General features: G+C 46.9%; 1 protein-coding gene across 4 annotated transcripts in view; it reads left to right on the forward strand.

Annotated features, from left to right (window-relative positions):
• The window catches only part of PHACTR1 (phosphatase and actin regulator 1), a 373,767-nt gene that overhangs the window by 203,065 nt on the left and 143,205 nt on the right, over nucleotides 1–27,497 (forward strand). For all 4 annotated transcript variants that reach the window (XM_056854193.1, XM_056854194.1, XM_056854195.1 and 1 more), the window contains one exon: nucleotides 23,590–23,754. In XM_056854193.1, the coding sequence (XP_056710171.1) occupies nucleotides 23,590–23,754 (165 nt within the window). The remainder of the gene's footprint in view (nucleotides 1–23,589; nucleotides 23,755–27,497) is intronic.

Here is a 27,497-nt window from a genome sequence, read left to right on the forward strand (position 1 = left end):
GTTTTCAGTCCCATACTGGGACATGTTGCATTATGCCTTATGTCTCTGAGTTCACATAGTAAACTGTTATCCAAAACAAAGGTGATAAAGATTCTGCTTCCCTTTTTCTATTCATTTATGGAGTAGGGGATGAAAATTCCTAGGGTTTAGTGAGTAAAAATATCATAGTATCCTTTGTTCCAAGTATAAAAGACCTGAGCAAAAAGATCAAGAGGCCAATGAAATGCAGGGATAATCACTGGAGAGTTACATTATTCTTTGAGATTACAAACAGAACAGGGCAAGCAAAGTTGAGTCACTTATACAAGAAGTATAAGAATCTTAAAGTTTATTCAATTGGCAAGCCAATTCAAAAAAACTGGAAAGAAATACAACCATACTTTTAACCATGAGATCCTTTTCAAAAAGGTACAGAAATGAAACTTCTTTACCAAGTCTTAATTTCTCTACCTGGGAGAAGCAATTAACTATGTTTGTATAGTACATCTATGAATAATTCAAACCTAATTAATTGTCTGTAGGCAAAATCTATAGCACCTCCCCCTAAATCAAATGTTTGCATGTATTCAGGGGTATTGCTGGACATTGGTTGAAGTGTTAAAATGTACCTGGACACTGGAATAGCTATGAGTCCTCTAGAAGTACCAGAAATCACTCCGCCATAAAGATGGAGAGGTCGCATTATTGATAGGGAATCCAGTTGGGAAACTGAATACAGCAGAAGAATGTGGAGTTTCTGTGATCCCAAGTGCCATGTTTCCAATTCATGTCCAGCACTGGTGCATAGTTTACTTTGTTTTTCACAATAATGTTCTGCAAAACTCACTGTAAACTTTGCTGGTCAGGCCAGTTAATACTGGTAGCCACATATTTAGTGCACATCTAGATGAGATGGCGAGAAATTTGTGATAGAATTTATGTTGTTGTTGTTGTTTACAGACTGCTTTGCTATATTTTGGCAGTGATAGGCTCTCTGTAATAGAACATCAGTGACCCCCAATCCACATGCAGGATCTGTGACATTAGAGGAATTGGGTTTCTCTGGCTGCACCTGAAAAAAAATGGTTAGGCAGTTTGGTTTAAGGATCGTTAATGCGTTTTTCCACTTTCTTATGGAATTCAGTCTGTGCTGCTGCTGACTGTCTGGAGACGGTATGCATTTTATTGGGCTTTCACTTTTCCACTTGATTTTGCTAGAGAACGTTTTTCTTTAAATATGATAGATTAGCCATTGCTGAGCAGGCTGAGGGAGAAGGAGAGAAAGCAGGCAGAGGAAGAGTCAGTAGATGGCAGCGTCATTGTGGGGGCTACTGGGATAGGCAATGTGCCTCAGTTGAGATTCAAGCCAAAGAGGTCCTCTGCCCTGATGGGGTGGGAAGCAGCTTCCCCCCATGTTTCCCAACCACTGCCTTCCAAAGTGTGTAGTTTGGAGTCACTGTACATTGGAAAATAAATCCTACAAGGAAAGGCTGTTGGAGGATAAGCCTAGAGAAGAGGGGAGATGTGACCATGCTCTTCAAGTACCTGAAGGACTGTCACATGAAAAAGAGCAAAGACTTGTGTTCTGCCACCCCAAAGGGCAAGGCTAGATCTAATGGACTTAACTTACAGGAGGGTAGAATTTAGTTGAACATTAGAGGACAAGTAGAAGGTTAGAGGGTAAAGTGGTTTGAGAATGGACCAATTGTGGGGTGGGGGTATGCCATCAGTCCTTTTACTAGAGCTGCACAGGCTGATGTATAATCCTTTTTATGAAAGGGTCAAGCTGTCAAAGATGTAGCTGTCACTAAGCAGATCTTGATGATATTATAGTCAATAATTTGCATAGCAATGGAACCCCAAGTGCATATTAACAAGATAAATGGCTTCTGGAAATGCTGCTGTGGTCTGTTGTGTCCACAGTCTTCATCTAGGAACATTCCTCAGGTCATTTAAGCAGTGTGATGATATCATCGGTAGCCTGCTAATGTCTTCACAACCCAAATCTAAAGAAAATTTGTCTCAGGACCATAAGCTGTAAGAACATTTAAAGGAATCAACTTGTGGGCTTTTGTCTACCATAAACATCTGCAGGATCATTGTAAGGGCCATGCTGCTAGCGTTCTACTGTTTATGCGCCCGTTATTGCATGTCTCTGGAATTCAGCATAAACAGTATTAGTGTTTCATTAGTGTTAAGCCCCTCCCTTCTGAAATTATCTTGAGCAGACAGAGCCTTTTGCAGTGTAACCAATACTCATGCTACTCAGTAATGCCAAAAATCTGTGTCACATGAGAAGGAGCCTCTACACTAATCATCAACATGGCATCCTGCCAGTATTTCCCTTGGTACCCACCAACCTTTCAAGAAGGTGGGTGGGGTCATAAGGCAGGTCTGATTATTGTCTGCCCTCGTTCAAATGAAAGGGGTTTCCACTTCTGAATCAGGAGGACTGGTAAACACCTGGGCTTTCTTTACTGCGCATTCCTGAGGTCTAAGGGCGAAAGCCCTTAGGAGGCCAGGAAGGCGCTGAGATGGCATCCGGGGGCCCTGCACCAGAGTCCGGCTAACTAACGCCGGTGTTAGTGGCCCATTACTGCATCCTGGGAGGCATTCCCGGGGCATTCTGGAGCCAGGCTGGGGCAGGAGCCGCCTTTAGGCGGCCTCCAAAGCCCTTTCGGGCCGGGAACGCCCCTTTTTATTTTTGCTGAGATATGACACCTTTTAGGTTGCACGGATTTTTAACGCCAGGGGGAGGTTTTGGTGGGGCAGCGCAGCCGCGTTGCCGCCAAAGACCAGTGCAGGCACTCCTCTTAGGAGTGCACTGTTTGTCAGTATGTGGTTCCATTCCCCCTTCAGTCTTTCCTGCCTCCCAGGAAATGTGAGGAGGGAGATATTCTGTTTGACTCCGCCTCCTGTGGCAGCCATTTTGGGATGGCACTCATAGAGTTGCCAACTCTGGGTTGGGAAATCCCTGGAGATTTGGGGATGGGGCCTAGGGAGGGACCTCAGTGGGGCATAATCCCATAGAGACCACCCTCCAAAGCAGCCATTTTCTCCAGGGAACTGATCTCTGGCACCTAGAAATCAGTCGTAATTCTGGCAGATCCCCAAGCCCCAGCTGGAGTTTGGCAATCCTACCTCCCACTATCTCAAAATTACAAACATGCTCACGGGCTCAAGGTTATGTCCTGCTTTGCAACTGGCAGGCATCAATGCAAGTGGGTAGACAAGAATCAAAGCAGGTAGAAGTCCCGGGCAGGGTGTGCAGGCGAGCAGACAGGAACCAAGGCAACGACAGCAAACTTTATAGGAGATGTCTTATATAAAAGACTGTGATCCTCATCCTTTTTGATAACCTGGATAAAGAGTGGGCTCCTGTCAATAAGAGCCCCGTGGCGCAGAGTGGTAAATTGCAGTACTGCAGTCCCAGCTCTGCTCACGACCTGAGTTCGATCCCGATGGAAGTTGGTTTCAGGCAGCCGGCTCAAGGTTGACTCAGCCTTCCATCCTTCTGAGGTCGGTCAAATGAGTACCCAGATTGCTGGGGGTAGAGGGAAGATGACTGGGGAAGGCACTGGCAAACCACCCCATAAACAAAGTCTGTCTAGTAAACGTCGGGATGTGACGTCACCCCATGGGTCAGGAATGATCCGGTGCTTGCACAGGGGACCTTGACCTTTTCCTTTTACCTGTCAATAACTACTGTACCTCATTTCGTTCATTGAAGAGAGGCAGACTCTGGGCAGCTCATTGTGTGTTCCTTCACCAGGTCCCTATCTCCACCCTGGTCCTCTTTAATCTCTGAGCCCTACGCTCTGGCGAATACTCTGAGGGTGGGTGGCCTTGACAGGGCTCCTGCAGCAGTTCCAGATCATCAAGAGATGCTGATAACTGCAGGGCTTCCACCCATCCACTCTGGTCATCTTCAGAGGCCCTGCTTTGGGTGCCTCTGCCATTGGAGGCTAGTTGGGTGGCAACCTGAGAAACGGCCTTCTCAAGCAAGGCTCCGAAACTTTGGAGCTCCCTCCCCAGGGAAATTCTCCCTGTCTCCCTCTGTCATTGTCTTCTGCCAGCAGGTGAAGACTTTTTTGTTTTGTTTGGCATACCCCCATTTACAGTTATTGGCCATCCTCTCTGATTTTGGTATGTTTGTTTGTGTTTTTACTGAATTCTTTTACAATGTTTAATGTTGCTTTTAATTGTTTTAATGTTTAACATTTTGGTGTTGACTGCCATGGGGACCCTATTTGGGTGAAAAGACAGCATAAAAATGTTTTAGATAAATTGAAATCTACCTATCTATACCTAGATCTACATCTATATCGGATCCACTTAGAGAGAAAAATACAGCGAAATGAATGCTTTTTCTGTGTATTTGATAGGAATTGTTATAACACATCTCAACCTCAGCATGAATAGCACATGAAAAGAGGTTTACAGCAGAGCAATTACCAAGTGTAAAAAAAAAAATCCCACTCCCTCTATTAAATTTCTATAAAAAGCATCCAGGATCTTTCAAGGGCATATAGATTTGGAGACACTTCCGAAGCAAAATATTGCATTTGATTTTCATAAGAAGACTTCAAAACAAGGAAAGCAGGTCCAGCAAGATTGCTCCATGGTACCTTTTCACCATAAAGTGTTACAGTACTGCTTTCCAACAGATGACCTTATAAATCCACCACCTGCCTGACATTAGAAGGATTTACCATTAAGCTCTTCAACATACTCAGATGCACACACACACACACACACACACACACACACAAATACTTTCTTGATTACTCAATTATCTGGGGGCACTTTCGCTGACCTGCACTTGCTTCTTAGTGGATTTAGCTGTGAGGTGCTTCCTTCAATCAAGTCAACTGCATGTTATTCTAACCACTTGAAGCCTGTTAGTACAATGTTCTTCTAGAGCTTTTTAATGACCTCTAAATGACCTAAATCAACTTGGCTTATCTAACTGCTAATCGAAAATTACCAGTAGATAATACTGAGGAAAATATAACACCACCATCAAACATCATTACATGGACCAAAAAGGTCCATGTGTTAACCAACAACATGGCCGTTAACACCATAAAAAACATTAAGGCTGACTATGAAGCTCTTGGGAGGAAGCTGAAGGCAATGGGGGCACAGGTGTTGTTCTCTTCAATCAATCCAGTCAGAAGGGGAATGTTACAGGAACAGAAGATAATGGAGGTGAACTGCATTGGTGGTGCCGGCAGGAGCGATTTGGATTCTGAGACCACAGGCTAGGTTTTCTGGACAGCGACCTACTAGCATGCAATGGACTTCACCTTTCAAGGTCAGGGAAGAATGTGTTTGGGAGAAACCTGGAAAGATTCATCAGGAGGGCTTTAAACTGACACCTCGAAAGGAAAGAAACAACCAACATGGGGATTTAAATGAAGGAGAGCAAACACCAGAGGCCCAGGGAGGGCCAGGTCTAAAGGAGACAACGGTACGGAGCTTCAGGTATCTATGTACCAATGCCCAAAGCTTGGGCAATAAGAAGGAAGAACTTGAGCTTCTAATGCAGACTGGATATTATTTAGTAGGCATTACAGAGACTTGGTGGGATGATTCCCATGACAGAAATGTAGTAGTGGATGAATATGAGTTGGTCATGAAAAACGGAAAAGGTCGAAGAGGAGACAGAGTGGTCTGTATGTGAGGAGAGGGTTTGCTTGTCAAGAAATACTGGATGATGAGGGTGACAGCTCAGTGGAAAGTATCTAGTTGAGGATAAGGAAGGAAGGAGTCTGCTAAAAACCACCTGACCAGGGAGTGGAGGTGGATTCTGCCCTTCTTGAACATCTTGACAGGGTATCCAGACAACATGACCTGGTAGTTATGTGTGACTTCAGCTTCCCTGATGTGGGCTGGGAGACAAACTCTGCAGAGCGTCCGCAGTCACGCAAGTTCCTGACTTGCCTGGCCGACAACTTCCTTCATCAAATGGTGGAGGTAGCTACGAGGGGCTCAGCCATACTCAACTTAATATTGACCAACAGGCAAAAGATGGTAGATGGGGTGAATATGGTTCCACCCTGCAATTTTATCTTCACAACAACTCTGTGAGGAAAGGGGTAGAAAACAGCCCAAGATCATTCTTGATGGCTCCCTTTAACGCTTATGGAAGCAAAACTGAAAGATCCAAACTTGGAAATATTAAATACCTAGACCTAATGAATGACCAGGGCAAAATTAAAAATTTGCAAGAAATGCAGGAAAGTATCCCTAACTTGAGCTGGCTTACCTATCACCAGCTAATATCAAGACTAAAGGAAGATTGTACACTAAGAGGAAAACTAAAGGAAGAAACAGAGTTTGAGAAGCTGATAAACAAATCGAGGGATCATCTTCTAAACTATTATTGACGTACGACACTGAAACAGAACAGGTAAAAACATGTCAAGTTAAATGGATGGAGAACCTCAGTGAAACCATACCTTTAAAAGATTGGGAATACCTTTGCCAAAAAGGTCTGAAATTCACTGTCTGTCAAAGCATCCAAGAGAGCTGGCTCAAAATGTTTCATAGGTGGTACATAACTCCAAGCGACATCCAGAACATGAACAAATCATCCTCTGGACTATGCTGGAAGTGCCACAAATCTAGAGGCACCTTCTATCATTGTTGGTGGACTTGTGAAAAGATTCAGAAATTTTGGAAAGAAGTTCACAAAAACATTGAGAAAATTTTGGAACGACACATTGATTTTGACCCAAAACTATTTCTTCTAAAGAAAGTTCCCAGCACTATAAAAAACAAGTATCATGACATGATTAAATATTTAGTAACAGCAGCAAGGACAACATTAGCATTCACCTGGAAGACAGAGACTATACCAGACGTGCAAACTTGGCCAGAAAAATCATTGGATTATAAGATCATTCTTGACCAAGGCCCAAGGTCAGCTTTATGACTGAGTGGGGGTTTGAGCTTGGGTTTCCAAGATCCTAATCTAACACTCAACCACTATGCCTCAGAGCCAGTTCCCATATTACAAAGTCCTCATGTCTCCTCCAACATGTGTTTTGATGCTGAGAACTTAATTCCTAGAGGCACACAGGCCCAAATGGGACTGGGGCTGTGGCACATGGGGAGACCACCCTGTACACCATGTTCCTTGTGTGAATTTGCTTTGGGAGCCCCGAAAATAAGATCCAGCGTGTGGCCTTCTTGGTGTGTAGGACCCGAAACAACTTGGGAGAGCCCCAGTGCCTCCGTGAATGACACCAGGTCTTAGACATGCAAAAAAAATGGATGGCATCAGCATGAACGTTGAAATCCCCCAGGATTATCAATATGGTGAACTCCAAGGCCCAGCCTGCTGCCACCTCTAGCAAGCTCAACAGGGTATCCACCAGTGTGTTGGGCAGCCGGTACATCAGCCAGATAGCCAGGCTCTTCTCGGCTTTCCACACCAGGCTAACACATTCAATGCCGGGTATGTCCACACTAGGAAGGGCCCTAAAGGACAAAGACGCCTGGACTAACAAAGCCACCGCTCCCCCCGGCCCATAGTCTGCGACTGATGGAGGACCGAGAAACCTGGGCGGGGAGGGTAAGTTATTTTAGGGTGACAGTGTCACCCTCCCGCACCCAAGTCTTGGTCATGCAAGCCAAGTCCACACTCTACCTTATAAAATAATCCTGCAGGGTGGTGGTCTTTTTGTAAGCGGACCTGGAATTGCACAGAAGCAGTATTGGAGACGGGGTTTTTCTAGCCCCCTTCCCGTCATATCTCGGAATGGGACACAGGTTGGAAGGGGTATGAGCGTATCCATATCTCCTACTCCTTCCCTTCCTTCGTATCCATATCTCCTTCCCTCCTTCCCAACCCAGAGGGATATTTGGGGGTGGAGCTTGGGGAAGGCAGGGTTTGGGGAGGGGTGGGACCTCGGCAGGGTATAATACCATAGAGTCCACCCTCCAAAGCAGCCATTTTCACCAGGGGGCTGATCTTGGTCACCTTGAGATCAATTGTAGTAATGAGGTCTCCAGGTGCCACCTGGAGGTTGGCAACCCTAATGGAGCAGGAGCTCTCCTCGGTGCTGTTTCACTGATAGGACACCCACACACACACCCATTTGCTTTAAGTCTCGACGGGGCGGGGGAGACAGGAGCAATGCCTTTTTTGTCATCCTGGGTTTAAAGCAGCTCAGAAGTTCAATTTCTTATTGGGGAAATGTCACATGGAGAGGCAGTGTTGTGGCTGTGCTTCATAAGCGTTTTCCCCATTCAATTATAGTCTGGGGATGTAAATATGAACTGAGTTTGACCCCAATGCTGTTCCTTTCCTTGCTTATGTATGTTTATGTATCAATAAACTGCTGTTCAAGTTTACAAGGGCAATATTGATCCTTTAAAGATCTCAGTAAACCGATAAATAATTTTTGCCCTTTGCGAGCTGACATCATAAACGGTATTCAACCACAACAGCGTAACAGGATTGTCGTGCCAGGCTAACATTGCAGGCGATCTGCTTAGGAGAGCTTTTTAGCTGAATAGTTCTATATGTTTAAGCATATCATCATTTTTGTTAAAAGCTGAGTAATGAACCTGCCCTATTTTACCATGATGTCAACATCACTTAACAGAAATGTTTGTGTTGGCTGCCCTTGCTGCTCTGATAAGAAAGCTGGCTCTTCTACACTACGTTTGACTTCACCCTGCTCAGCAATGTGCCACTCAAATGCTGTCACATCCCATTGTTCTCATCTCCCGTAAGGTTTTTATAATATTAATAATTATATTATTGTGTTGTTTGATGGGGTGGCACGTAGGTCACACAGAAGTCATGCTGCTCTTCTGGTTGATGGTCATTGCGAATGTGGCACTCTGTGAGCCACTGACTGACTACCCTACTTCAGAGAGATGAAGAGATGTAAGTTGTTTAGAAAATAGTTTTTTCATAACACGTAAACCCCAATCATCTCTCTCCTTGGTTAGCTCCCCACACACACATGCACCAAACTAAAAGTTCCCAAGTTCTTCAACCTTTCCTCATAGTCATTACTTTATCCCCTTTTTATTTGTCCTTTGGAGAACATTTTACAGGTCTATATCTTTTTTGAGAAGAACAGTCCAAAGTCTGCATCATATATATGATTCCCAAATTTGCCCCAAAGGACAATGGATCTTTTGTCATGGACAGATCACGACATGCTTGGGTTAGATTTATAGGGATACCAAGAGTCTGCAGGGGTGGGAGCATCTATTATGATGATCCACCCCCAGAGCCAGATGGATCTGAATGGCTTTCTGGTGGCTCTAGAGGGGTTGCCTGCAAAAAGAATCAAAGGTAATGTGCTAATCATTGTCTGTCAGCCCTTGGCCCACAGAACCAGAAATCACCACAAAGTCATATAGAGTCCAAACAGATGGCTTTTACTGGTCAAATAGGCATACAGTGCAAACGAATAAAATGACAGCTATGAGAGACTCACTAGCTGGGAGATATTATAAGGCAGGAAAGGCGGGAGATTACACGCACAGGCTGAATACAGTTTCCCAGGAGCTGAGTTCCCAGGCCTAGGTATGCGACCTTGGGGGGCAGACAATACAGCGCAGAGACAGAGGCAATAACGAAACCGAGATAGCAGCCTGACATTCTGCTCCCCTCAAGGCCCCCTCCCAGTTCGTAAGGGGGCTGGCCTATCCGGGTAAGCAATGTGAAAGGCGTCGACGAGGTCGGGGGCGGAGACATCCCGTGCGCGCACCCATTCGTCATAGGCAGGGGGGAAATGTTTCCAACGGACTAAATATTGCAGGTTGCCATGGTGAACACGGGAGTCAAGGATCTTGGAGACTTCGAAGTGTTCCTCCCCCCCCACCATGATGGGTTGCGCAGGAGGTGGGTCCGGATGCCACTGTGGAGAAGCAACATGGGGTTTGAGGAGGCTAATGTGGAAAACAGGATGCACACGCCTCAAGGATTTGGGGAGAGCCAGTTCCACCGTGACAGGGTTTATGACCCGGGTGATGGGGAAAGGGCCAATGAATTTAGCACTGAGCTTATGGCACGGTTGGGTGGAACGGAGATTTTTGGTGGAAAGGTAAACCAAAGCACCCACTTGCAGATCACCCCCGGGGGAGCGATGTTTGTCAGCTTGCGCTTTGTATTTACGTTTGGCCCGGTCGAGGTTGCTAACGAGCCAGGGCCAAGTGGTACGGAGGGCGTGTGCCCAGGAGGCAATGTCGGGGTTCCCCTCCCCCTCCACATCATCTGCAGGAGCGATGGGACTGAAATCTTGTCCATACACAGCAAAAAATGGGCTAAAACCTGTGGATTGATGCATGGCATTATTGTAGGCATATTCTGCTAAAGGTAACAGTTCCACCCAGTTATCCTGGTGGTAGTTAACATAACAGCGTAAATAACATTCAAGTACAGCATTGACACGTTCAGTTTGACCATCAGTTTGAGGATGGTATGCACTAGACAACCCTTGTTCCACTCCCACCAACTTGAGGAAAGCTTTCCAAAACTTAGAAACGAAACCACTTCCGCGGTCACAAATTATCTTACGCGGAAACGAATGTAAACGAAAGATATGCGTCACGAAGAGGCGGGCCAGTTTCTGAGCAGAGGGGATCCCTGCGCATGGAATCAAATGTATTTGCTTAGAAAACAAATCAGTAACAACCCACAACACAGTTTTACCCCCACTGAGAGGGAGATCAGTCATGAAGTCCATAGCAATCACTTCCCAAGGTTTGCTGGGCGTTTCAAGAGGTTGTAGCAGTCCCGGGGGTTTGCCCTGCGATCGTTTCGCAGCGGCACAAACGGGACAGCTGCGGATGAAGGAGTCAATGTCGGAACGCATTCCCCCCCACCAGAACTGTCTGCGCAATAAGTGAAGGGTTTTCAGAAACCCAAAGTGCCCAGCTGTTTTGGCTCCATGAGCTAAATGTAAAACGTCCTTCCGGAGAGCTTTGGGTACATACAATTTCGAGTCCTTGTACCAGGATCCTCCTTGTTCCAAAACACCAGGAGGTAGGGTATGAGCGGAACGTTCTAAAAGGCACTGGTCCCGAAGGACAGTTAAAAAGGACTCGGAGATGGGGATTTTGGAGGGGGCCCCCCCGTCGGCCATGGAGATCTTAGAAACAGTTATGGGGCTAGTGCTTACGTGCGGCGGCGCGCAGACTGCAGGCGGCTGGGCGGTCGGAGGGGTAGGAAGGGCGGGAACTCCGGTTTGTTGCGGTGGCGGCTGGGCAGCCGGTTGGGCTGGCGGAGCTTGTAAGTTGGGTAATGTGTGCTGATGCTGGGATCGAGTTTGCACAGCCAGCATAGGTAGGGCCCCACGTTGCATAGGGGTGAACAGAGAGTTGGTGGGTCTCTCGAGTTTTGCCGGATATTGTGGTAAACGGGAGAGGGCATCCGCGAGAACGTTCTGCTTCCCAGGGACGTGCTTCAGGGTGAAACGGAACTGAGCAAAGAACTCCGCCCACCGTTGTTGTTTCGCCGATAGCTTATGGGACCCCGTGAGGGCAGCTAGATTTTTGTGATCGGTCCAAACCTCAAAGGGGACTTTAGACCCTTCCAAGAATTGTCGCCATAGAGTCAGTGCATGATGAACTGCTGAGGCCTCTTTCTCCCAGATGGGCCAGTTTAATTGAGCGTGCGCAAATGTTTTTGAAAAGTAAGCGCAAGGGTGAAGAAGACCATCCGGTCCTTGCTGGAGGAGAGCCCCTCCCATGGCTACATCGGAAGCATCGACTTGCACAATGAACATTTGATTTGGGTCTGGGTGCTGTAGCACCGGCTCCGAAGTGAAGAGGCGTTTGAGGGCCAGAAAGGCGGCTTGGCATTGCTCAGTCCATAGGATTTTTGCGGAGGGCAAGGCAGCCGAGCTTACTTTTCCCTTAGTTTTCAGTAGGTCTGTAATGGGTAGAGCCACCTGGGCGAAGTTAGGGATGAATCCTCGATAGAAGTTTGCAAATCCCAGAAATTGCTGTACTTGCTTACGGTTGGTGGGGGGAGTCCAATCGAGGACGGCTTGGACTTTGGCGGGGTCCATGCGAAGACCTTGGTGGGAGATGATGTATCCCAAAAACGTGAGTTTGCTTTGGTGAAATTCGCACTTAGCTAGTTTTGCGAAAAGTTGATGGTTACGCAGGCGTTGCAGAACTTCCCTGACCAGAGCCACATGCTCGTCCATAGTTTTCGAATAAATGAGAATGTCATCTAAGTAGACCACCACCCCACGATATAGAAGGTCATGTAGGATTTCATTGATGAGTTGCATGAAGACCCCCGGGGCCCCTTTTAATCCGAACGGCATCACAAGGAATTCATACATTCCGAAACAGCTAGAGAAGGCAGTGAGGTGCTCATCCCCTTCGCGGATACGGACTCGGTAGTAAGCTTCCACCAAGTCTAATTTAGAGAACACACGGCCTTCCTGTAATTGTCCCAAAATATCTGATATTAATGGGATAGGATAGGCGTTGGTCTGGGTAACCGCACTGAGCTTTCTGAAGTCAATGCACAGGCGAAGGTCGCCCTCTTTTTTCCGGACGAAAAACGCGGGGGCCGAGTTTGGGGCATTCGAAGGGCGAATGAACCCTCTGGCGAGGTTTTTGTCCAAAAAGTCCCGGAGGACAGTGCGCTCGGAAGCGCTCATAGGGTAAATCTTACTCTTGGTTAATGTGCAGTCCTTTACCACTTCAATCGCACAGTCTGAGGCCCGGTGGGGGGGTAAGGCATCACATTCCCTAAGGTCGAAGACATCTGCAAAGTCCCGGTATACAGCGGGTAGAGCCGGTGGTGTTGGGGCAGTAGAGGTTAATGCTGGAACGGGCGGATATAGCAGAGCAAAGTTTTGCCGATGCTGGTCGCAGGTGGGACTAGCGAAGGAGATAGTGTTTGTTTCCCAATCAATACTGGGACTATGTCCTTTAATCCAGTTAATTCCCAAGACCACTTCAAATCGGATAGGGGCTATAGTGAAGTCTATTTGTTCCCAGTGGGAACCAATTCCCATTGCCACCCCTATGGTGCGGTGATCAACTGGACCCCCCTGGAAATGGCTTCCGTCCATTTGGGCAAATTGGACGGGGGCGGGTAAAGCCTCAGAGTCGGCTCTGAGTGCAGCAAAAGTGGCTTCGCTTATGAGAGTGCGACAGCAACCGGAGTCAATTAGTGCTTTGACGGGGATTTGTGGGCCACCGTTAAGTTGTTGTAAAACTGCATCCACGTAGACGGTGGAGTCCACTTCTTTGATTTTGGTAGGAGCATTCGGTTTGATAGGAAGATCCTGAGAGGTCTGTGGAGACGCTCCATTCACCACAGACCGGAGCCGTTTTTTGACAAGTCGAGGGGAGATTCCAGGTTTAAGGCTGGAGAAATCCAAGGATTTTCCTCATCCGAAGAGGGAAAGTTGTCCCCCAATGGGGCACTTGTAATCCGAGACCCGGCGGGGTCGTTGGTAGTAGGCAGGGAGGCTGGGTCCCCGGCATGGAGTGCAGAGGGTGTGGGTCTTCCCGGAGCTGCGCTGCGGGTGGCCGCGGTGCCTCTGCGTGGTGGACGACCTCGGGCGCGGGTTGTCATGCTGGGACGAAATAATTCCTGGCGGCGCGGGCAAACGGCTGCAAAGTGGCCCATTTCTCCGCAAGTAAGACAGGCACCCCTCTGAAATCGGGCTTCACGTTCCTGGGGCGGACGTGGGGGATTTCGTGGGACGAGCAGTGGTGTCTTGGGTTGAGGCTTTTGGGTGCCTTTTTCCTTGTGCTTTTGACGGACGAGAGAAATAAAGCGTCGGCGGCTTTCCACTTCCTCGGCTAATAGGATCCAGTCTTCGAGGGTATCGGGATCGCCCCGCATGTAAGACCAGTTCAGAATGTCAGGATGCAAGGCTTCCCTGAAATGATAGATCAGGGTGGTCTCGGGCCAACCTACAATTTTACTTGCCAGTCGTTGAAATTCATCGGCAAATTCTCGTACTGTAGCAGAGCCTTGTTTTAATTGTAAGAGTTCCGTTTTGGCTCTTTCCCCCAGGAAGGGGTCCTCAAACCTCCTTCTCAGGGCAGTCATGAAGTGGTTGAGGGAACGAATAGCACGAGAGCGGGTGTCAAACTGGAGGACCATCCAGTCAGCCGCTTTACCTGTCAGAAGGGAAGCTACGTAACGCACCCGGCTATCTTCCGTGGGGAAAAGTTGTCCTTGTTCTCGCATATAACTGTCCACTTGATGCAAGAAACAAGGCAAAGTCTCGAGAGATCCGTCATACGTAGTCCTCAATTTGAGTTGCTTCCAAGGGCCGGGCGCAGGTTGACCCGGTTGCACGGGTGGTCCGGGCGGAGGGACAACAGGAGCTCCAGGAGGCAAGGGTGGAGCAGGCACATTAGCGGGTGGTTGCACGGGTGGTCCGGGCGGAGGAGCAACAGGAGCTCCAGGAGGCAAGGGTGGAGCAGGCACATTAGCGGGTGGCTGTACGGGTACCCCCTGACCCGGTATCGGAACGGGCTGTCTCTGAGCTATCAGGGTTTGTTGTAATTGCCTGTTCTCCTGAAGCATACGTTCCATTACTTCCTGGAGTTGATCAACACGGTCGGAGAGCTCCCGATTCTGGGCTCGTAAGAGATGAACCTCCTCACTTGGGCCACCAGTAAGATGAGGCTTACTGGTCCGGAAGCTTGTGGCCCATTGAGAGCTATCCCCATATAAATCCTCGTCTTCAGACTCTCCTGAGTCTCGACGTCGGTCAGCCAAACGGCGTGCGCGTTGGGTCGCGCGCGACGGGATAAACGCCGGGGGAAAAGACAGACCTGATAGCCCTAGTACATTGTCCTTGGGGCGCGTGTCCACGTTCGCCTGATTCCTAATCCTTGCTGCAGCCGCCCTGGCTGCTTCCGCAGCCTCTCTCTCTCTTGCGACCTTAGCCGTTTCGGCGGCTTGCTGATCCGCAAGAACTTTGGCGTTCTCAAGTCTTAGGGCAGTCTCTGCCGTAATGCGCGGCAAAAGTTCTGTCTCCAGGAGTGAGAGTATGGGGTCGGGTTCCCCGCCCAGCAGAGGTTGTACTCGAACCGCCAGTGCGGGTGCCTCGGCTCCAAAAGTCGAGGTCAAAACTTGAGCCAAGGTGGCTACCGGGGTGTCCTTTGTACATTCCACAAGGAGAAGAGCGGTGCTAATAGCGACTCGCTTGGCCTCAGCCTGACAGCTGGCTGCATCCGGGATCAGGGAAAAACCCTCCGGCGGGGCTCCCGCCATGGTAGAAAGAGTTTCTCGAGAAATAAGATTATCCAAAAGTCCAGTTAATATTTGTAAATCCTCAGTCGCCAATCGGGCATCGTCCAGTAATTGATCCAAGTCCTGAAGATCTAAACGAGCATCAGTATCCTCCGACGTTAACATCCAGAGACGTCCTGTAAGAGATTGCCACTGTTCCTGTACCAGTTCCCTCAAGCGGCAAACCTCTCGGGTCGTCCGGAAAAGTTCAGCGATTAAGTCTTGTAACAGAGTAGGATCCTCAGAGAAGGGCTCCAGGGTAGTAGATCACCTGGAGAGCTGCACAGCTCCCATCCAAGTGGCAGGCGAACCCCCCTGGGCTCCAGCCTGGCTAGTAGAATGGTGAAGAGAGATAGCTGTCATAATGTCAGCCCTTGGCCCACAGAACCAGAAATCACCACAAAGTCATATAGAGTCCAAACAGATGGCTTTTACTGGTCAAATAGGCATACAGTGCAAACGAATAAAATGACAGCTATGAGAGACTCACTAGCTGGGAGATATTATAAGGCAGGAAAGGCGGGAGATTACACGCACAGGCTGAATACAGTTTCCCAGGAGCTGAGTTCCCAGGCCTAGGTATGCGACCTTGGGGGGCAGACAATACAGCGCAGAGACAGAGGCAATAACGAAACCGAGATAGCAGCCTGACATTGTCCTGTAAGTATCGAGATAATGTGCTAATGAGGGTGTGGTATGTTAATATGGAACCATTGTATCCTGAAGTGAGCTGTTAATGTGTTGAAATCCAAAGCTAATCTGCATGGCTATTGTTGACTGTAGTCTTTGTTAGTCTGGAGGTTTTCAGGTCAGGAGGTTTTCAGTGTGATTAGCACATTACATTTGATACTTTTTGCAGGACAATGATTCAGCTTAACCCAACCCCTTTCTGACTATATATCACTCTTCCTACACACTTGACACTGAGAGACACTGTCCTTCAGTGTTACTCCTCTGAAGATGCCTGCCACAGCTGCTTTCTGTGTTCCATTACTGCAAAAGGTGGATAGTGAGGCTGAAGCCCACTCAAGCGTCTCTTCCATCTTTGCAAATGTCATTGACCATGCCTGTTTTGCCACATGCAAGAATTCTGGAAAGTAGGTCAATATGACACAAAATAGATCTTAATTTTCACAGAAAGTCAGAAAGGCTGACCTTGTTAAGACGGAGGAAGCCTCCCAGAAAAGTATATACAGTATTATCACGGCTACTTTCGCCTTCTGCATATGATGCCATATGTTAAAAACGAATAATGTACAACCAACTCTGCATCTTTGCTAAATTCTAGTAAACTGAGAACCATACGTGAATTCTCTGCATTATTGCAGGGAACAGTCTAGCAACACCGTCTCATTAGTTTTACTGTTTCAGTACAATTCCAAGAGCGCTAAAAGCTAAGGATAACCTTTCTGTGATGATTATTAATATTAGGCTCCATCTACCCAAAGTCAACGATGTTTAGATCACATTGGCTTCAATGACCATCCTTGTCTCTTCTACTGAAATGAATGGAATTGGAAAGTGCTTAACTTTGGATTGTGTCCGTTATTTATCATCTCTATAGCACTTATGCGTCACAGACCTGGAAGTAAGGACTATTGAAATACCATAGACATTTTTCCCCAGTTATATTACAGATAAGAGGCCTACTATGATATTAGGATGGGTGACCTCCAGGTACTAGCTGGAGACCTCCTGCTATTACAATTTATCTCCAGCTATAGAGATCAGTTCACCTGGAGAAAATGGCTGCTTTGGCAACTGGATACAACATTGAAGTCCCTCCCTAAACCCCGCCCTCCTCAGGCTCCACCCCAAAAATCTCCAGATATTTCCCAACCCAGATCTGGCAACACTATGTGATATAGACCTCAATTTCCGTATTCCTTGTAGCAACTTTTTATACACTTAAAAGTGTTTATTACTTCTTCCAGTTTTTTCCATCTTCACTTGTATGTATATTATCTTTGCTGCTTCTAGACAACTAATATTAATATTGAAATGTGCTCCTCTTAGTACCAATAGTGGTCGAGACACTGGTGCAAAACTGTGATAATTCCAGCTCAGAAAGCATACCAAATAAGATGTGTCTGGGCCCCGCTTGATTACAAAACCAGAAAAAGCAGGTTGCCCACAGCAAGGCAGGGGTTTCCATAGAGTCCACCCTCCAAAGCATCCATTTTCTCCAGGGAAACTGATCTCTGTAGTCTGGAGACGAGCCACAATTCCAAGGGATCCCCAAGTCCCACTTGAAGGCCGGCATCCCTACAGGGCAGTCTCAGTTAAATGAACAAAAGCGGGCAGCCAAAGTAAGGGGGAGGTTTTGAGGGATGAATAATTGCTAAGAATAAGGTTGTTTATGTATGGGTACTTTCACTCAAGTTCGCCTCTGGTCTGTCTCGGTTATTCTTTGGAGTTATGCATGAGTTTTCTGTCCATTAGAGGTGACTTCACTGCCAGCCCTGGCAATGTCTAGGTCTTCCCATTCCTAGGGTTGCCAGGTCTCTCTTCACCACAGGTGGGAGGTTTTGGGGGCAGAGCCTGAGGAGGGCGGGGTTTGGGGAGGGGAGGCCAAAGCAGCCATTTTCTCCAGGTGAACTGATCTCTATCGTCTGGAGATCAGTTGTAGTAGCAGGTCTCTAGCTACTACCTGGAGGTTGGCAACCCTACCCATTCCTCTGTTAATCTGACTCTTCTATCTTCACTGAGCAAAAGCCAGCTGAAATCCCTGTGCATAAGGCAAAGTGCGGGGCACACAAGCTAGGTTTCGCTCACAGCCAATTACACAGCAGCATGTCCAGAGGCAGGTATTGAAATACTTCCTGCTTCCTCGTAGCTCTACATGTAAGCCAATTACAAAGTAGCATTTAAAGAGGCAGGGGTTGAATATGAGCTTGGAGACTGCTGGTGCATAGATTCCCAACAGGAAAGTGTGGGTCCAGCCAGCAACGAACCTCAGGTAAAACTCCCATGCATAAATGACCAAAGTGCCTATTGAAATCAGAGCTAATGAAGCAAAAGAAAAGGGCGAACTATGAGTGTTGAAATAACATTTAGTACAGTTTTATGCATTTAGTCAAACAACTTTTTGAGACTGTTCCACATGTAAGCTGTTAGTTCTTCTTGGCCATTATTTTTAGCTATCATTTAATTGGAAAATATAAAACAAAAATTATATCGTTTATATTAATGTTTTATGGTCAGGGTTTTGACAATTGAATCAGTGCTCTTCCTCAAAGCACAGAATAGCTTGCAGAAAACTGTTGTGTGTATGGCAAGACTCTGTCAATGAAAAGGTGGCAAAAATAAGCTTTTTAGCTTATAGTTTTGGCTTTTTGTGATTTGTTTTCTAACTCATAGAAACTGTATCCCAAACTATATACCCTCCAAAGAGCACTGCGCTCATCTGGAAACAACCTACTGGTAGTTCCCGGCCCGAGGGATATCCAGCTGTCCTCAACCAGAGGCAGGGCTTTTTCGGTCCTGGCCCCACCCTGGTGGAACTCGCCTTTGAATGAGACCCGGGCCTGCGGGACTTGACTCAGTTCCGCGGGGCCTGTAAGACAGAGATATTCTGCCAGGCCTTTGATTGAGAGCAGTGATGGTTAACATCAGCTGGCCTCACTTGCTGGACCCTACTAGAGGTGTGTGACCCCTGCTGTAAGTATAGGGCTGCCCGGTCCCCCTTGGACACCGCCGGGAGGTTTTTGGGGCGGAGCCTGAGGAGGGCGGGGGTTGGGGAGGGGAGGGACTTCAATGCCATAGAGTCCAATTGCCAAAGCGGCCATTTTTTCCAGGTGAACTGATCTCTATCGGCTGGAGATCAGTTGAATTAGCAGGAGATCTTCTGCTATTACCTGGAGGTTGGCAACCCTATGTAAGTACTTAGTCTCAGGAACTTTTACCCATGGGAGGATAATCCCCCTTCTATGGTGAGTAATGATATAAGAGGGAATTTTTATTATCTTTGTACCATCTTAGCCAGTTAGGTTTTTAACTATGTAAATTTTGATTTACAGTTTTTTATGATTGTTTATATATCATATGAATATGTTGTTAACAGTCTTGAGCCCAACTTTGTTGGGAAAGGGCAGAATAGAAATCAAACACATAAATACATACATTAATTAATGGTGTTCTAAGGTTGCCAGGTCTCCTCTGGCCACTGGCAGGGAATGGGAGGGAGGGTAAGGGTTGCCAGATCCATGTTGAGAATCTCCTGGAGATTTGGGGATGAAGCCTGGGGTGGACAGGGACCTCAGTGGGGTACAATGCTGTAGAGTCCATCCTCCAAAGCACCCATTTTCTCTGGAGGAACTGATCTCTGTAGTCTGGAGATAAGCTGTAATTCTGGGGGGTTCCCCATGTCCCATCCTTATGATGGTCACATGAAAAAGTTATTTAATAGTTCACCCTACTAGGGTTGCCAGGTCCCTCTTTGCCACCTGTGGGAGGTTTTTGGGGCGGAGCCTGAGGAGGCTTTGTTGAAATGTTGAAATGGCTTTGTTGTTCTGAGGAGACCACTGAGGGGAAAGGACACCCAAACACTCCTCAGTATAGGGCTGTGCAGAGCGTTGGACTAGATGACCCTGGTGGTCCCTTCCAACTCTATGATTCTATGTTTAATCATGTAAGCCACTATGGGTTCCTGTTGGGGAGGAAACGTGGGGTATAAATGAAGTAAATAAGTAAAATAAATAAAAATGTGTTCTCAATAGGGTTGCCAACCTCCAGGTAGTAGCTGGAGACCTCCCGCGATTACAACTGATCTCCAGCTGACAGAGATCAGTTCACCTTTGCCTGAATGGCTCTTCCTTCAGGCACATCGCCAGAGCAAGTGGTTTTTCTGTTCGCTCTTAAAATGATGAAGGGGGGGGGGAGAAACGTCTCACCAAGCGTTTCCTAATTCCCAAAGGAACTGAATAGATCTTTGCTTGTTCTATTTTTGCACGCCTTGAGCAGCATGAACGACAATTTTCTTTCCATTCAGCCTTTAGTTATAACAGCCAGACTTTATAATAAAAACAGATGTGCCATATTTTTTTTCTCAAATGAGAAAAAAATGTACAAAAATTAGTGGTTTAAGATTTTACGGCAGGCTAAAAAATCTTTAAAGTGGGGGAAAATAAGTCTCACACAATATAATCCTAATCAGAGTTACACCCTTCTAAAGCCATTGAAGGCAATGGTTTTGAAGGGTGTAACTCTGTTTAGGATTGCACTATATGCCATGCAAAGAAAGAGGGAGGCTTTGGGGGATTGTGTAACCCTAGCAAGTTAGCTCTGAGAACTTACAAAACTATTTTTAAGTTCATGGGCCATAAATTCCTGTACTTTACATAGTTGAGGTTTTATGCTTCAGTTCGTGTTCAGCTAAATACAATGGTTTATTTGCGGCACACTCGTTTTGGAGGGTGGAGGGAAAAGAAAGAGTAAGACGGAGAGGAAAAATCCAACTCGTTAAATAGGATATGTTTCTAGCTACTTAGGTTTCTTTGCATTCATTTTGATATTTCTCTGCTCTTTCCCCCTCCACCCTCTAAAGTGAGAATGCCTCATGTAGGGTTGCCAACATCCAGGTGGAGCTCTCCCAGAATTACAACTGATTTCCAGACTACAGAAATCAGTTCCCTGAAGACAATGGCAACTTAAGGGTAGACTGTATGACATTATACCCCACCTTTGCCCCTCCCCAGGCTACACCTACAAATCTCCAGGAATTTCCCAACCCAGAGTTGGCAACCCTAGAACACAGGAAGCTGCCATATATGGAGTTAGGCCAGGTCGAGCAAGGTCAGTACTCTGACTGGCAGAGGCTCTGCAAGGTCTCAGTCTTTCACATCTAGGGCTGCCAGCTCTCCTGCTATGGCAGCCCTCAACCTCTGCTGCTGCTTGGTAGTACAACAAGGGGAAAATAAGCCAAAATTTGTTATCTCCTTGCCAGTGTGACATCATTTCTGGGGCAAACCCAGAAGTGGGGCTGCCAGGCCACAGCAGGCAACCCTTGGGATCATGTTGGAAACGGGAACCGGCGAGCCAGCATCATGCTGATGCATTGACATTACTTCCAGTGAAAACCAGAACTGATGTCATGTGGCATGCTAAGATTTAAAAATACTCTGTGGCAAAACCGTTGAGTTTTTTTAAAAATCTTAGAGCATCCCATGATGTAACTTCATGTTTTCACCGGTTGGCATGTGCCCTCCAATTTGCTACCATTTTCTCCCACTGCCCTTTCAATGGCAACACTGAACATTGCCTAGAGGTTTGCGAGGCTACCCAGAAGTGGCATCACACCATTGATGCAATGTTCTATGATTCAGTGGAAACTCTATGGTAAAACATCACGCCGTCGACCCAAAAGCGGCCCTCCCATGTCCATGTTCTCCCAGTCTCTCACCAGGTGCCAACCACCAGCTAGCAGCTAGCAGCCTTATTCATACTGCCTGACTAGAGATTGAACCTGACAACTTTTCCTGCATGCCAAACAGATGCTGTACCAATGAGCCCCATTGCCACAAGGAATGTACTTGCACTATAGGGATGCCAACCTCCAGGTGGGACCAGGGCATCCCCTGGAACTACAGTTCATCCCCAGACTACAGAGATCAGTTCCCCTGGAGAAAATGGAAGCTTTGGAGGGTGGCCTTTACGGCATTGTATCTCGTTGAGGTCCATGTCCTCCCTAGACATTACCCTCAAATCTCCAGGGGCTTCCTAACCAGGATCTGGCAACCCTACCCCCCATACCCTGCCCGTGGCTGTGGTGACCTGGCAATCCAAATGCACTAGAATAATTGCTCATATCTTAGTAATAATACATAACATTTATATATCAGTTTTATCTTCTGTAGGCCTCAAAGGTTTTCACATATATCTATGTATAAACTTGAACCTGAAAAGTTATGGTTTGTTCCATGAAACAATTACTTTGATTGAAAAATATTGTATTTTCTGGATGTTCTAGAATCAGGAACGAGCTTCTAAGTGAAAGCCCTGCCACGTTGCATTAGGTTTCCAAATCTGGGTTCAGAAATCCCTTGAGATATGAGAGCAGAGCTTGCGGAAAGCAGAGTTTTGGGAGAGGAGGGAGCTCACAAGGGGTGTGATGCCTAGGGTTGCCAGGTCCCTCCTCTCCTCCAACAAAAGGCTGTTGTTGGAAAGTGTGTGTGTATGCGCGCATGCACGCACCGACACACGTGCGTCCCTTCCGGTTTAGAACCGGAAGTGCCACCTCGCAAAGGGCCTTTACCTCTTAGTTTGAGTGGTAAAGTGGCCCTTTACCACTCAAACTAAGAGGTATAAAGCCCCTCGCGAGGTGTAACTTCCGGTTCTAAACCGGAAGGGATGCACATGCGTCGGTGCGTGCATGCGCGCACGCACACGCACTTTCCAGATACTAGCTGAAGATCTCCTGCTATTACAACTGCTCTCCAGCTGATAGAGATCACTTCACCTGGAGAAAATGGCATTGAATTGGACTCTATGGCATTGAAGTCCCTCCCCTCCCCAAACCCCGCCCTCCTCAGGCTCTGCCCCAAAAACCTCTCCCAGTAGCAAAGAGGGACCTGGCAACACTAATTTGGAAGTAATATATATCTCAAATAGTGTATAGTGGCCTTACTGGGTTAAATGTCTAAAGCTGGACTTGCCAAAGGCTAAAGCCTGCTTGGAAGTCATGCTCTTTGGCCTTCAAGCTTTCTCTCATTAATCACAGGGGATTTGTGAGGCACAGAGATTTTTCAGAGGTAAGAAAAGGACTGAACTGTGCATACCTTGCTCTACTGCTGAGCAGCTTAACTGGGAACAAGGGGGGGAAAGCTGCACAGCTTCTAGCCTTCCCCCACCCCCCACCTACCCCCACCCCTAGTCACAGGTGTGCATGTGCTCCCTCTCCCCCTCAGGATGGCTGCTTGAAATATGTGTTAAGGGACTGAGAGGTATAATTTCATTTTCTTTCTTGGCAGCTCCTAAAATATTTAAGGCAACGGCTGCTTCTCCAATTTTCCTGATCCCTTCCCTTTCCTCTCTTATTCCTCCAAGGCCTCCCTATCATTTAATCCTGTTCTGCCATCTATTACAACCTGTAAACTAATTGCCACAAAATACTTCCACCCTGAGGAGAAAATATCTTTCGGATTTGTAGGATCACCTTCCTAGATTATCTTTGAATCCCTGTTGCAAGGTGCTATGCAAAGGGCATGTGTTACTATTAATACTTATCTTTGTCGCCAGCACAATGCGAACGTGTGTTAAAAAAAGAACCTCTCTCCTCTCAGGCAAGGTAAAATGCTGTCTGTTTGCATTTTTAACTTGTTCTTTCCCTTCCCTGTTCCTTTCATTTGGTGACAATATAGCTGAAGAAGCGGAGAGACTGGCTGCCATGCGCTCGGACTCGCTGGTTCCAGGGACCCACACCCCTCCAATTCGGAGGAGAAGCAAGTTTGCCACTTTAGGAAGACTTTTCAAGCCGTGGAAATGGAGGAAGAAGAAGAGCGAGAAATTCAAGCACACATCTGCAGGTAATTAGAGCAACTCTGTTTTTGATGGAAGATGCTTTACTTTAAAAGGAAAGCTAGGAAAATCAGAATTTGCTGGTAAAGATTAGTTGTGCTGTATCTGACAAGTATGAGGGCATGTCCAATGTCTTCTGAGCACAGAAGGCAGACTTTTCCCACATTCCTCTCTGTTCCTGCAGACCCTTCTGACTACCAGAAGATCACGGCCAGGGCTGTGGGCCTAGGTGGAATAGTAGCTGCACAGGTCATCATCGGGCTATTTATTTATTGACTTAATTTATAACCTGCGATTCTCCCCAGCAGGTATTCCAAAGCGGCTTACACCATTCTCCTCTCCTCCATTTTGTCCTTGCAACAACCTTGTGAGATAGCTTAGGCTGAGAGTGAGATTGGCTCAAGGTCGCTGTATGAACCCGCAACCTCACGCCCTGGCCTTGAATGCTGACCCATCAGATCCAGGCGAGCAAGGTGCAGTTAATTTAATAATAAGACAGAGAGCTTCCCTTTCCTCAAGGGTCGTCTCTCCAGCCTCTGGTTCGTTTCTGGGGTAAATTGCACTCACCAATAAGCACAGCTTTACAAAACATCAAGGTTTATTTTAAAGAAAGTTAAAAACCAAATGCTCTCAACTTACAACAAGCAAAGGAAAACCGTCAAAATGTCCTACTAAAAACTACCATTGAGAGAAAAAAATGGTAAAAAAAAATAGGGCAAAGCTAATACCTTATAACCTCCCCCACCAATCAAAGTCACACCCTTAATTGGTAAGGTTTCACTACTGGCAGGAGGTTTTTAGGGCAGAGCCTGAAGAGGGCAGAGTTTGGGGAACAGAGGGACTTCAATGCCATAGAGTCCAGTTGCCAAAGTGGCAATTTTCTCCAGTAGAACTGATTTCTACCAGATGGAGATCCATTGTAACAGCAGGAGATATCCAGCTACTACCTGGAGGTTGGCCACCCTATTAATTGACCTTACAGCAGCAAGATTAGCACCACTTGCATAGATTCCATTAGGAGGCCCTCAATGTGAAACTACTTACAACCTTAAAGCCAAAACAGCCTGAGTAAATGCATGGCACTTCCATACAGTCACTCGGCAAGCTTCCTTGGCAGAGTGGGGATTCAAACATGGGGTCTCCCTAGGGTTACCAACCTCCAGGTGGTGGCTGGAGACCTCCTGCTATTATAACTGAACTCCAGGCCATAAAGATTAGTTAACCTAGAGGACATGGCCGCTTGGAAGGTGGACTCTATGGCATTATACCCCATTGAAATCCTTCCCCTCCCCAAACCCTGCCCTGACAACCCTAGGTCTCCCAGATCCTAAACCAATACTAAGGCTGCTAGGCATCCCACTATGGCAGGAGGCCTCCTGCCGGCAGCTGTAGTTGTCTACTGCCTCTCTGTAACGGTGGAAGAAAAAAATAATTAAACCACAGCAGTGGTGATGTCTGCATCGTTATGTCACTTCTGGGTTTTTCCAAAAGTGATGTAGGGTAGCTCTAGGAAACTCTGTGGTTTTACCTAGAGCTACCCTACATCACTTCCGGGTTTTCCTCAGAAGTGACATAGTGACATAGACAACATCATGCACTGCCATGTCCCCACCCCTAGCCCTCCCGCTGGTTGCCAGAACGGCCGGGCAACCCTATCCAACACTCTAACTACTACACCATGCTGGACTAGAACTGGGAGAGCAAAATTATGGTCATTTATGCATGGTCGCTTTACCCTCCTTTATTCCCTGTTTCAGCCAGGATCAAATTTTTCAGTATGCACGTTACCTCATTCCTTGGAAGCTCAACGCTGTTTCAACACAAAATGAACCCGGCTTTTCCCATTCCTCTTCTGGCCCGAATTAAACTGTTCATCCTGGCTCATTCCGGAGTCACAGAGCGTGCATAGTCTGTTCTCGGGTGGCGCTTCGCCCCACCCCTTTCCAAACCCCTCTTCAAGCAGCATACAGATAGCCAAACAGGGGAAGCACAGAAGATTGGCTTCTCTCACAGCCAATCACAAAGCAGTGCGTAAAGAGGTGGGGATTCAGGTGCTTCCTGCTCCCTCGGAGCTCTTTCTGAGCAAAAGAAAGGCTTTTTTAAAACAAGGCTTGGATTTCTCCCCCCCTCCCTTCTTTCAGATTGCTCTGTTTTTTTGTTATTTTGTTCTTAAAATGCTTTTTCTGCCGTCAGGCAGTTGGGTCTGGGGGGAAGGAAATCTTCTCTCAGGGTGAGTACTGCAAGTCAGCCAATTACAGAGCAGCATGTAAAGGGGTGGGACTTGATTTGAACTTGGGAAACTGCTTTTCTGTATTAATGCCTCCGTTAGCACACAGTTTCGTCCCTGATCATTCCAGCCAATGCATACAGTTTCCCCCAACCCGGGTTACTTTGATCCTGGCTGAAATGGGGAATAAAGGAGGTTAAAGTGACCATGCATAAATGACCTATATCTCCTCCCTTTTCTGCTAGGGTTACCAGCTCTGGGATGGGAAATATCTGGAGATTTTGGGGGTGGAGCCTGGGGAGGGCAGGGTTTGGGGAGGGGAGGAAACTCAGCAGGGTACAATACCATAGAGTCTACCTTCCCCAAAGCAGCCATTTTGTCCAGGGAAACTGATCTCTATGGTCTGGAGATCAGTTGTAATAGTGGGAGAGCTCCAGGTTCCACCTGGAGGTTGGCAACCCTACTTTTCTGCAAGTACAGCTCCACTGTAAAGAAGATCAGTTTCATTGTTCCTCCTCACTCTAGCCCTTTACGCTTGGCAGGTCCAGTGTCCCCAGGAATGGTCTAGTCCATTGTTTTCAAACCTGTGGGTCAGGACCCAAAAGTGGATTGTGAAGCCTCCCAGCCCTCGCTAATGGCCGTTCCTGCCCTTTGTATCATAGTTTATCTCCTCATCCTTCTTGTCAACATTGCAGTCCCCCCTTCCACCTCCCTTTGCAACAATGAGGAGGAAAAATTATCCTTCAGCTAGTAACTTTATAGTAGTAGCTGGACAGAGGAGAAAATAGAATGCCATTTGCTTGGGGGTAGCTGTGCCCTTTGCGTGATGTTTGTGGGTTTCTCAATAACATCTTGTTTGCCACTGTAGAAAATGCAGTGCTGGACTAGATGGACAACAAGATCATAGTTCTCCTCGGGTGCCAAAAAACCTGGGGCTGGCCTTCGTAACTTTGTATTTGTGGGTCCCCATATCAAATAAATTGGGAACCACTGGTCTCGCCCGCCTCCTCTGTCCTGCAAATACCCTTCAGTGAAGGCTTGCACGACTGTCTCAGCCAACAACTTTTTAAGCATTCTTGCTAGAACCCTTGAACATGACAAAAATGGTGTTTTGCCCACAGGCCAAGGGAGAGAGACTGATGCTAACACAACAAAGGTTGAAAAGGTCACAGCAAGAAAATATCCTCAGTATTATCAGTGTCAACAGATACTCAATTTAAGCACATCTGAATGCTTTCAGGGAATGCAGACCTATCGCCTGTATTTAAATTGTTATTGCTAATGGTTAAAACAAATTCAATTTTACTTTGTCACCTTTGGGTTTCAGTGATATGCTCCCTACTAGAATTCTTGCTTAGTCTCACTAGGAAGTAGAAAATGCATTGCAAGCAATTTCCAGGACACTAAAAGCTTAGTTAGTTTACAGTGATAATTGGATCTTCTCCTGAAATTTTTATTTTTCATGGGAGACTTCATTAATGTAAAGCTTTCTGCATTTAATTGTTCCAAGCCTGCCCTGTATAG

Source organism: Euleptes europaea, chromosome 8 (assembly GCF_029931775.1).
Source record: "Euleptes europaea isolate rEulEur1 chromosome 8, rEulEur1.hap1, whole genome shotgun sequence".
Lineage (NCBI taxonomy): Eukaryota > Metazoa > Chordata > Lepidosauria > Squamata > Sphaerodactylidae > Euleptes > Euleptes europaea.